This window comes from Protopterus annectens, chromosome 2.part0 (assembly GCF_019279795.1).
Source record: "Protopterus annectens isolate FY-2018-M chromosome 2.part0, PAN1.0, whole genome shotgun sequence".
Lineage (NCBI taxonomy): Eukaryota > Metazoa > Chordata > Ceratodontiformes > Protopteridae > Protopterus > Protopterus annectens.
This window is the reverse complement of record NC_056728.1, coordinates 1,366,993,955-1,367,006,554: the sequence shown is the minus strand read 5'-3', so window position 1 is coordinate 1,367,006,554 and position 12,600 is coordinate 1,366,993,955. Positions and strand designations below refer to the sequence as shown.

The 12,600-nt window shown below is 37.5% G+C and overlaps 1 protein-coding gene across 2 annotated transcripts in view; it reads left to right on the top strand.

Annotated features, from left to right (window-relative positions):
• Positions 1–12,600, top strand: part of PDE5A (phosphodiesterase 5A) — a 2,047,822-nt gene that overhangs the window by 579,482 nt on the left and 1,455,740 nt on the right. For both annotated transcript variants that reach the window (XM_044061541.1, XM_044061540.1), the window contains exon 2: positions 3,379–3,961. In XM_044061541.1, the coding sequence (XP_043917476.1) occupies positions 3,379–3,961 (583 nt within the window). The remainder of the gene's footprint in view (positions 1–3,378; positions 3,962–12,600) is intronic.

The following is a 12,600-nucleotide window of genomic DNA, read 5'->3' as shown; positions in this document are numbered from 1 at the left end:
GAAAAGATCTGTATTTTAGACCATGTCTATTTTTAATAAACGTGATGGCCAATTTCTGCATTTATCTTACTCAGTGTGCATTTGAACACATTGATCTAAGCACTGCAGCATAAGTTACATTTTGATCTTTACGCAGTAGATTTCTATCAGTTTATTATCTTTTGCCTCAAGTTCTGCAGATCATCACTTAGGTTTCACTATTTCAGCTAAAAAGTGAATTGTTTCATTGGCTAGCTACTCTTCTTTGTATTGTGTTTCACCTTCTAGGGGGCACATTCTTGCCAGCTTTAACAAAACAGCTGTAATCTTCTTACAGTAAATATGCATTTAAAACGCCAAAGCCATTTTCATTGTTATTCATTGTAGCATCACTGATGTTGTGCGTCTGTTCTGTATTTATTGTTCATTCCTTTCTCTATAGTGTAGCTCAGCTGAATGCAGCACTCTGGTCTTACATTTTAAAATGAATACATTTATAAGCATATTAGCATTCATTTCAATGAAAGGAGGCATATAGAGTAGTTTTGCATTTTGGTTTTCTACAGAATCCTGATATGGCTTTGTTGTCTCCCAAGTAAGATATACCAATGTTTCCAAATTATGCATATATATATATATATATATATATATATATATATATATATATATATATATATAATGTACAAAAGCTACTTAAGCTTGGGCAAGTACATTTTTATAGAAAACATATGTGTGGGTCAGGCTTGATTACCTTGGTCGCTCTGGGTCAATAACACAGCTGAAACAAAAAAAATCAATTTCCTGCGGGAGTCAGTCAGTCACAAGTTCCAGTGCAGAGGGCTTTGTATTGTGTGTCACACTGCTTAATATAATTAACTCCACAGTATCTCCACCACTAGGATCAGACTGGATGAATGACTAACTCCTGTGTAGAATGCTGCCCCCCCACCATCTTTACTTGATTACAGGTACTCTTGGTAATGTAGAAATCCAAATCTTTTAATTCTAAAAATAGGTTTCCTATTATATGATCGAAGACGCATTATTTCGAATGCATCTTGATCGAACTTGAAAGCAGAAAATGGCAAAATACCGAAACAGCATGTAAGTGAATTCTTTCCCTGGAAAAGAAATCGATTGGCCGCCTTCGTTATTTTGCCATTTTTGTCACTGTAGTGCAATCTCAGAGTTGGTATATTTAAGTAGGGCGAGTGTGGGGGGATGTGGGGGGCAAAGCCCCCCACTTTATGTAATGTTTTAAAGTTTTTTTTTTCTTTTTGGAACAGCGATTTTTTTTTCCCTGGGAAAAAAATCGCTGTTCTAATTGTTCGCGATTGTAAGCTTTCGCTTACATGGGGTCGATAAATCAGCGTTCACTTTTTTAAGCATTCGCTGATTTAATATAGACCCTAAAAATATGTTGCTGCGCTAGCAGTTTATAATGTCCTGAATTTTGGAATATACCAGAGTATATAAAGAAGCTAAATCCCTTAGCTCATAATGTTGTAAAATACAGGCATACATCAAAGTACAAAAAATGTGCGAATAGAATACCATTTAGAAAATCTATTTGTTATGTCTTAAATATGAACTGATCTGATAATCCAAGTTCACAATGTATAAATCAAATATTAAAGTGTATGTGAATATACATATATGGGTTTCATTGGTTTGGTCGATATGTATTTAATCAACCACATTTGGTCGACCATACAGATAGTTGACAGGTGTGTGAGATCAGCAGTCCCTGGGTAGGGGAATATTCCTTTTCCCTAGGGATTGTGCAGTCTTGGAGTTAATTATGTAATTAGCTGGATTGGCTGTGTTTTTGTGAAGTAATATTTGCCTGTACCAAGAAGCAACTTTAGTGCGTGCATACTAGGAAGCTGACATTTCCGTTTTCAGTGTAGAGTGGTTTACCTTCAGGATGTCAATATTCATGTTCATCAAACAACTGAAGGTAAATCATATATATCTATAGATATATAAATCTTTCTCTCTCTATCTTTCTATATACATAGATAGATAGATAGATAGATAGATAGATAGATAGATAGATAGATAGATAGATAGATAGATAGATATAGAAAGATTGATATAGATAGATATATAGAGATATAGATAGATATATAGATATGTATGGGACTTGGGAATTTGGTCAAAATGTTAGATGACCGACATCTGTTTAATCGATCACATATGCAGAGAGTTGACAGAGCAGCAATTCCTGGGTACAGGAATATCCTCTTTCCCTGGGACTGTGTGATATCGTAGGTATATATGATTAACAGGAGGGTGTGGGAGCCATGGTTGCTCGTTGACATTTGCATTGTTCACCTTTTATGGTCACCATTGTTGCCATTAATGTTGTTGATTTGTTCACCCAGATAAGTACTTCAGTATATATATATATATATATATATATATATATATATATATATATATATCCAAACAGGTCTATTTCACTTCACAGACACGCCACAAAGCCGACACCCAAAACACCGACACCAAAAAAACGAAAACACACAATACCGACAACTCCCAAAACCGAACACCATAACACGACACCCAAAACACCGACACACAAAACATAAACTACACATTACACACAACTATATATGCACTAACCTTAACCCAAACCCTAACCCTAAGGTCCAACACTACCGCACACTTACCCTACCCGCACCCTAACCCTAACTCACTTAACCCACCCCTAAACCTAAAGTCCGTCACTATCGCACACTTATCCTACCTGCACCCTAACCCTAACTCACTTAACCCACCCTTAAACATAAAGTCCATCACTATCGCACACTCACCCTACCCGCACCCTAACCCTAACTCACTTAACCCACCACTAAAACTACAGTCCATCACTATCACACACTTACCTTACCCGCACCCTAATCCTAAGTCCGACACTACCGCACACTCACCTTTCCCGCACCCTAACCCTAAATCCCTCACTATCGCACACTTACCTGTCCGCTCCATAATCCTAAATCCCTCACTATCGCACACTTACCGAGTCGCGCTCACACGTTGCCCATGTCGGTGTTTCGGCTGTCTGGATTTCACCTTGTCGATCATCTGCATCGTCGGCCTTTTGGTGTCAGTTTTTTGGGTGTCGGCTTTGTGGCGTGTCGGTGAAGTGAAGTAGACTCATTCAAACATACACACACCATATGTGTGTATATATATATATATATATATATATATATATATATATATATATATATATATATATATATATATTACTGCAACAGGAAGGGCAGAATATAAATACATAAAATGTCATATCTGCATAATGACTTACAAACTTTGTTTAAAAACTTAAGACTATGCAACTTGATATAATTAAATATGCACACAATAAATGATGACTCTTGTTTTATGCAGGGAAATGGTCAATGCATGGTTTGCTGAGAGAGTTCACACAATTCCCACTGCCAAAGAAGGTATAAAGAACTTTGGAGAACACAATTGCACATCACAGATGGCTCAGCTGGAGAGCTCAGCTCCAGGAACTCCAGCAAGGAAAATCTCTGCATCTGAGTTTGACCGACCTCTTAGACCAATTGTTGTGAAGGACTCTGTAGGTACAGTGACATTTCTGTGTGATGCTACACAAAAGGAGCAGATGCCTGTTCAAACTGTGAAGCTACAGTCAGAGCCACAAGATGAATGCTCAAGACTTTTAGAACTTGTCAGGGATATTTCTAGCCATTTAGATGTCACAGCACTTTGCCACAAAATTTTCCTTCACATCCATGAACTCATAGCTGCCGACAGATACTCACTTTTCTTGGTGTGTGAAGACAGCTCTAATGAGAAGTTTCTTGTCAGTAGATTGTTTGACGTTGCTGAAGGTTCAACTCTAGAAGAAGCATCAAACAACTGCATACGTCTGAAGTGGAACAAAGGAGTTGTGGGATATGTTGCATCTACTGGTCATCCACTGAATATTAAAAATGCATACAAGGTAAGATGAAATACCATCATCTTTTCACACACAGAAATGTGTGGTGTATGCTATAAGCTATTTTTTTGGTTGAGGTTATAGTGAAGAGGAGTAGGAGTTGTTGTTTTGTTAATCAAAAAGCAAGTACCATGACTTGAAACCCTGTTTTTCTGCCCCACATTGCATAGAAGGTCTGTCTTAGTTTGTTTAGACAACAGATGCTTGACAGTCAAGTGAGAAATCATTGCCCGATGTTTATGAAATAGAGCTGCTCAGCATGTTAGATGTTGGCATCATGGGTCATAATGTTTTGATATTCTTACCAAACTTACTTTGATGAATGTGGAATTGTTTACTTTCTTTCCTTCTTTCTTCCGACGTGCAGCCAGTATAGTGGCATTTGCTTTTGCTTTTCTGGGGTGCCATTTATTATGCACCAACACTATGCCCAGAGATAAAACATTAATGTCACATATATGTGTTCCTTAGCTGACGAGAGCTGCCTGTATTCCATACCATTATCCCAGGCATTAGGAACTGGTGACATGAATTAGCTTTCTTGTGGCACCAATAATTTTTACATGCAGTTGCTGCACTTCAACATGCAAGCATAAGTACATTTCAAGGAATTATCTACTGGATATGCATGCATGCACTTTGGATATTTTATTCAGCTGCAGCAAAAATATTTGATTATCCAATGTTTTGTCATTTCTTTTTGCTGATATTTTGAATTTTTACAATTAAGCAAATAAAACTGAATATTCTTCATTTAAAAGATTTGTACTTTTCCGTTATCGGGGCAACATTTACAATGAGAAGTATGTACTATAAATAGGTAATGTTAAGTTGTCAATCTCGCCTTCATTCTTGCTTGATGGGAGCCTCGCCCCGAGATCTGCCCCGAGACTTCGCCCTCAGGCCCCCTTCGGTGGCCCCCTCGAGTATAGCTCTTGGGCGGGTTCTCTCGGACCTGCCTGGGAGGGAGGTCGAGTGATGGAACTGGCCACTGGCCACTGGTAGCACTCCCTTTTCCCCAAAAGGCTTTGGGGAGACTGGAGACCAAGGACTCAGACAGCAGACTAAGTCTGTCAGGAAGACAAGATTCAACCCGAATGGTCTCTAGTCAATTCTGCCCTTCAGACAAAGGACAACTGATGTGCTCAATTAGATCTTCAGGATGTATTTATCACATCAAAAATTCACACGCCCAAACTAGTTCTTACTCGACAAGTTTGGTTGGTTCCGCCATCATCATCACCTTTTGGTGCAGCCGTGGCATCTGGACCCAGTGCCAGATAATCCGATGCACTGGTCAGCTGCACCAACCGGTCCTCTCTCTCTCAACCTCACAGCATGGTTTGCTCCACTTTCTTCCCCCTAGCCCTTTTGATCTCAAGGCCACCTATAGGAGATATCATAGTACTTTACCAAAACTACCAGGAGGAGATACACGAGCGGAATGGAACTTTCTCTTATTGGGGCTAAGGCCAAAAACACATCCTTTACCTGCCCTGTTGTTGCAGTTCGGGGACTTCTTTTTTTCATTTTTTCATGGGCTCTTCTCTTCTTCCAGTCAGAGTTCAGTTGGCTGCTATTTAATTTTTTGATGGGATAGGGAATCATAATAATAACATCATCCCATAGGCTCTGAGGGCCTTTTGAAAGGAATTTTCCTACTAAAGCCTCCACTCTCTCCCTTTTTTTTCCTAACTATTCAGAGAGAGAGAGAGCTACAAGCTACATTATCTTGACGCCCACCGTCAGCTTAGATATTATTTGGACAGAAGGCCTTCCTAAAAGTGACTTTGGATGGCTTTTCTTCGGTCATCACTGAAAATTAATCCCGATCAGGGAAAGCTGTGCTCAAAACCTAAAAAAACATTCAACTAGAGTTTAGCTACTTCTACAGCTTTTCAAGCTAGACTGCCTTTGGACACTATTTCAAAAGAAAGAAAGAGAAGAGAAGACACTAAACATGGAACGTTATGGTAGGTACATAACTTCTTATTCTCATATGTCCGAGTTTCTTAATTGAAGTTTAGTTAAGTTTTTTTTTTTTTTACATTCCGGCCATTTATTCTACATTAGGTGGAGGGGGCATTTCATATTCCTTTCATGACACATTTTGCATATGGGAGGTTGCAAACATCGGCTCTACCGCTGCCACAGCACTCTGAACATAAACACTGTTGAACAGGCTGCAGCCGCAATCTTTCTGCACTGTACATATATTCGGCAGATGTCCTGAATTTTCCCTTATGGTTATAGTAATTTTATTCATAATGTCGTGGTTTTATGCGTTACTTCATAAAAAGGTATTAACTTTGTGAAACCGATCCTTTCAAAGCAGGAGCTACCGCTTTAAAAAAAAAAAAAGAAACGCTTCACACACAACAGCTGTTTCAAGAATCGGAAAGGGAAGCACTTCACGGCTAGCAGCTCTGCAAGGATTCTGAGAAGCATCTGCCACAGAAATCACAACATGAGTAACAAGCCAAACACGTGAAGTAAAATTCTGAGCATTGTCAGATAATCTGTACAGTTTGGAAAGAGAATTGCTTTTCACACCAGCTTTCAAGGTACTCCAGCACCCATGCAAAGATTTCAACCACTACCTGCCGCATTACAAATGTGTTGCCCCGATAATGGAAAAGTACCAAAAGATTTATGATACAAATGTAAGTATTGCAACAGGACAAATATTTAGCACATATATTACCAAACTACTTAGCCAGTGAAGAATAAATTTTATAAAAACTCTGGCGTCTCGGCATAAACCAAATAACACTGGTATGTTATATATATATATATATATATATATATATACATACACACACACACAAACAATTACACTTAATTATATAATTACACAATCAATTATTTAAAAAGAACTTTTAAAGAAAAACCCTCCAGTTACACTCATTATTTAAACCTCCTGGAGACAATGTATTGAACTTTAAAATATACAGGGTTTCTTTATACAATTTCCTATTTGATCAACATTGAAGGTTTGAAAAATCTATATAAAGTTCCATGTATTTCATTTAAAAGAAGTAGAAATATTAAGGAGATGCTAATACATAATATGTTTATACAACCTGGTGATAAATTAAATGTACATCCTGCTGTATGTGGCACCTTCCCTTGTGGAAGGTGTACAGTTTGTCCTAACATAGTTAAATCTTTTGAAAAAATTAATGGTATCAGATATGGTTCAACATCTGTGCATTCGTGTATTACTAAATCAGTAATATATGTACTGTCATGCCCCTGCAACTTATTTTATATAGGGGAAACAAAAAGAGTTTTTAAGTCACAACTCCATGAACATGTTAGGGATATAAAAAATGAAAATGTTATAAACCCTGTAGCCCTACATTTTAATATTTGTCATAACAATGATTCCTCCTTATTAACAACTTGTATTTTGGAACAAATTATAGATAAAGATGAGGGGAATGCAAAAAAGAAATTGTATAAAGAAACCCTGTATATTTTAAAGTTCATTGCATTGTCTCCAGGAGGTTTAAATATTGAGTGTAACTGGAGGGTTTTTCTTTAAAAGTTCTTTTTAAATAATTGATTAATTGTGTAATTATATAATTAAGTGTAATTGTTTGTATGTATATATATATATATTTATGTATATACCAGTGTTATGTGGTGACTATTTTCTTACTCCTTGAAGGCTGGTTTATGCCGAGGCGCCAGAGTTTTTTTTAAATTTGCTAAATACAGGATTAGTGGTGTTATTCTTCACTGGCTAAGTAGTTTTGTATTATATTTCTTGCTTTTTTTGTTGTTTGGTGATTTAGCACATATATCCCTGATCATAAATTGTAGGATACTTCATTCTTTTTCATCTCATAGAATACTGTGTTTAGTGGGAATGAATGTTGTTTAGATATAAATTGTCTTCCAGAGCTTCTGACCAGCTCTGTGCATCAAGTTAGTTTGTAGTTACGTAGTATAGCTTAATGTATTTAACTTTAAGCTACACACATTTACTACCTTATTGTTGCATCCTTAATGTTAAAGGTACATCAGTGAGCATATGCTACCTGCTAGGACTTGATAATACTTCTCCCCTAAAAAAAAGTAAAAAGAAAGAACATTTCAACTTGATTGCATAGACTTGTATCCCGCAGAGGAATGCATGACCCACGTGTACAGCGTTACTAATGATTTCAATTACAAGTTACATCAAAGAATAAAGCCACTCCCCATTATTTTATAACTGCTGTACATTTCATTTTGCAAACACTGCTTTAAATTCAGACTTGTCTTAATGATCCCCTCTTGACACACACGTGGCTGATAAACCAATTGCAAGACAAATAAGTAAAAAAAGAATGGAAGCATCTAAATAAAAATAAACGTTATCTTTTTAGAAAAGTAGTACGTTATGAAATATATTTATCTTATAACATTATGTAAACTGGTTCATAGAACATGCTTACACGTTATTTTCTCCAAGACCGTAATGAAACTATGTGCAAAACAGAATCAGAATCATTTTCTGAAACTTTCACTGTTTCTTGAGTTTACTGTATACAGTCAAACAAAAATAAGTCAAAAGAAAAAGAGCTGAATTAAAAACATTTTTGAGATGATTGGCGTATGTGAAGAACTTTCAGCAGTCAATGGATTATGGCTGTAATATGACATTTTAAGAAGTTCATTGTATTAAAATGAGGGTGGAACATTGGCTACTGTTACCACCTTTCAGTTCCAGTGTGTGATCCTACTTTCTTGGAGAAGACTACATGATTTAATTCTGTTTGCTTGGTTTTATTCCAGAACTCCAGTTTCTTTCCACATCCTGAAGACATGTTGCTTAGGCTGACTAGTTGCGGTAATAAATATATCCTGCATTTTTGTTTCAGAGACTTTTTCCCTTGATCTCTCTTCAGATGTAGCCTTTGTCTCATTTAAAAAAAAAACAGTTCACCCAATGAAATAATTATATTTATATTTAAAACAAAAGATATTTTTCCTCAGCAGTGAGAAGTAAAATTTAAAAGAATGACTGAATCTTAGAATTTGCAAAGCAAGATTAAAATGTTAAATGCACAGCTATCTACCTTGTTGACTCATAGCAGAAGACTGTAATAGTAAAATTAGCAGGATAGAAAAGGAAGTCAAGCTGATTTACATGTATTTGATCAAGTGTGTATGTAGGTAAACATATTATGTCTCTAGTTATCTATGTGTGTGTGTGTGTGTGTGTGTGTGTGTGTGTGTGTGTGTGTGTGTGTGTGTGTGTGTGAATATATACATATATATATATATATATATATATATATATATATATACAGAGAGAGAGAGCGAGAGAGAGAGCAAGCTTTGGTACATGGCAACTTATTAAATAGATAGTCTCGTAGGTTCAGAGGTTCATAAGTTCATATACGTTTACTAGGCTAAAGACCATAAGGGCATTGTTACACCTAGCCATGCATCCCAAATCTCTGACAAGTTTGGGTTCCTTTGATAAGTTTAAACAGTAGCTTGGGAGGTGAAACACTTAGAAACAGGGGCCTGTGAGATGAACCATTTAGAGGCTGCTTGTGTCCATTAGAGACACAGTCGCCAAACCGGGGATGAATTTCCTGTTTCCCATCCAGTTGTCCAAGTTACACTTGAATTGGATTAGGAAGGAACTTTGCTTCACATGGATGGGGAGTCTGTTCCAGAGAAATGGTAGTCTCTGGGATACATACCTGCCTCTCCAGCAGGTCCTATTTATATCACAGGCAAGGTTTAAGTCTTTAGAACAGGTAATTCTGATACTGATTGTTTTGTGGACATGCAAGAAGTCCATCAGAGTGGTGACTGACAATGCCTTGTATGCCAGGCATAGATCTCCACTCGACAGTCAGTAGGAGACAGAATACAGACATAGGGCCTTGAGAAGGTCTGCAAAGGACATGTTACATACACCCTATATTCTTTTATTGAAGAACCTCAATGGACATTCTAATTGTGGATATGTCTGGTTAGGTACATTCCAAAGGGGGCATTATACTCAATGATAGGACTGATGAATGCTGAATACAGTGGAACAATGACCTCCTTGGACTTAGATGCCATACCTTTGTTTATAAGTTGCACAACATAGAATGATTTCCTCACTATTGTAGACATGTGATGGTCAAAGGCTAGATTGTTGTCTATGCGTGTCCTCAAGTCCCTGACTACTGCGTCCACTCTTAGGGGTGTATTGTTAATATGATGGTTACCAGGGGTGGATGATTTCCTGAAGGATACTATTATGCATTTCTTGGCATTTAGTTTTAGTCCATGACTCTGGCACCAGCTGTTTGTGTCATCCCTTCCTGGAGATCATTTGTATCAGTGGGTGATTCAATGACAGCTCCTAATTTGCAATCATCTGCAAATTTAGTCAGCCAGAGGCCATTCACATTGGCCTTGACTTCAGAGAAGTAAATGCCAGAAAAGAGTAGTCCCAAGACTGATCTCTGTGGGACTCTGCTTGTGGCTGGTGTCTTTGTAGAGGTGGACTCCCTACTTCCAACACCTGGGTCCTGTCTGTGAGCCAGCTAGATATCCACTAGGTGATGTAAGGGTTTGTACTTAAACTTTTAAGTTTGTAAACAATGCCCAAATAGGGGATTGTGTTAAATGTCTTGACCTGGTCAATGTAGGCAGTGTGAACCATTTTGCCTCATCCATTGCTTTGGCGACCTTCTCAAAGAAGTCCACCAGGTTGAGTAGGTATGACCTGCCCTTGATGAAACCAAAATGGGCTGGATCCAGTGTCTAGAGGATTATTATTGTCATCATTGATTATTTCCATTATAATTCTTTCCATGGATTTGCATATGGGACTAGTGAGACTTATGGGTCTGTAGTTTCCAGAGTCTGTGGATGACCCACCTTTGTGCAGAAGGATGACCACTGCTTTTCTCCAGTCATGAGGCATGAAGCCTGTTTGGAGGCCACAGTCAAATAGCAGTTCCAGAGGGCCTGATAGATTGTGTTTCATGCTATTTAGAAGGCATCCTGGATATTGTCTGGGCCCATTAATGCAGTGTTCTTGGCCTTAGAGAGAGCATTAATGACCTATTCCCTAGTGATATCAGGATGAGTTAAATTTGATGGTATTTCCTGAGGGAAGGTTGATGGTTAGAGAGGGGTAAAGTTGGAGCTGAATTTGTTGACCACTAGGTTTGCTATATTTTCTAGCTCAGTATAGTTGGCTCCATTTACAACGAGCTCTGCACACAATTGTGTATTGCCTTTGAGGTTGTGGACATAGCTAAAGAATGCTTTGTGATTGTCCTTGACCTGGGAAGCAAAATGTACCTCACATTTGGCTTTGGTAGACTTTATTTGTCCTCTGAGTTGTTTGTTTAGTATGATGAAAGTGCTTTTATCCAGCTGGCTGCTGCACTTCCTAATGTTTGCCATGATTTTCTTCTTTCTGTTATACAGCCTATTGATGTTGGGATTCCACCAGGACCACTTGTTTTTTGAGTTAGTTCTCTACTTCTTCCTGGTGGGTACAGCTGCCTCTGTGCACTTATTAACATGCTTGTATAGGGTTTCTTTGAACAGTTCTGAGTACGCATCACTGTTTCTGGGGGTTTATGGGGCTTGAAATTTTACCAGGTTATCAGTTAATAGTAGGAACTTAGCAACAGAGTACTTCCAGGATTAGATGGGGTTCCAGGTTTTATTTTTATTTCAAAGGAGACCATTTTGTGGTTTGACCTTACCAGAGAAGACATTACACTAGGGGGTGTACAGCACTGTCCCATATTAGTGAGGACCAGATCCAGTGTATTTGCACCCCTTGTTTCTGTACTGACAAACTAGTCCATGGAGTTTGTGTTTCAAAAATCCAGGAATATGTCTGTCTGTATGTTTGGTGTTGTATATGATTCCCAGTTAATAGTGTGGTAATTAAAGTCGCCCATGAATATGGTATTGGGTTGGATAGTGAGTGTTTCCAGTAAATTTAAATACATGGTATGGTTTTCCTGGGTCAAAGAGATGTATACTGAAAGTCAACCTACTGAATGCAAAATCCTGAAATGTTAAAATTTTGAAACTTTACAGCACTGAATTTAAAATACTTACTAACAGCATACATGTACTATATACATATATGGCGCCATTGCACAGCCAATCAACAGACAATATCATTGCCTTGTTATAGTAACCAGAAAACAAGACCAGCTATCTACACATATAGGGGAGAACGCATTTTGATTTCAATATTTCGCCATTTCAGCATTGTATATTCAGTCACACTAAAATGCTTTACTATGTATCATACAATTTATATTGTGAAATGCTTTATACAAATACGATTAAGAACAAAAATTGTTTTACTTACAGTTACTTAATTCACAATTACTTACCCTCACTAAACCACTATAATTAGAGCTGTATCCCAAAGTGACTTAACTATCTCCTTCCCACCCACTAATATTAATGCATAAACATGGCTGTGTAAGTTTAGACTTCCACATTTAAGAACAAATTTAAAATTAATTTTATTTGTAAATGGGAATGAAACAACCCTTGTTTTTTTTGCATAAAAAAATGTTTGCTTGTATAAAGATGCATGTGAACACTTCTTTATGCAAAAAACAGAAGTTGTTTCATTCCTTTGGACATGATCTTTAATA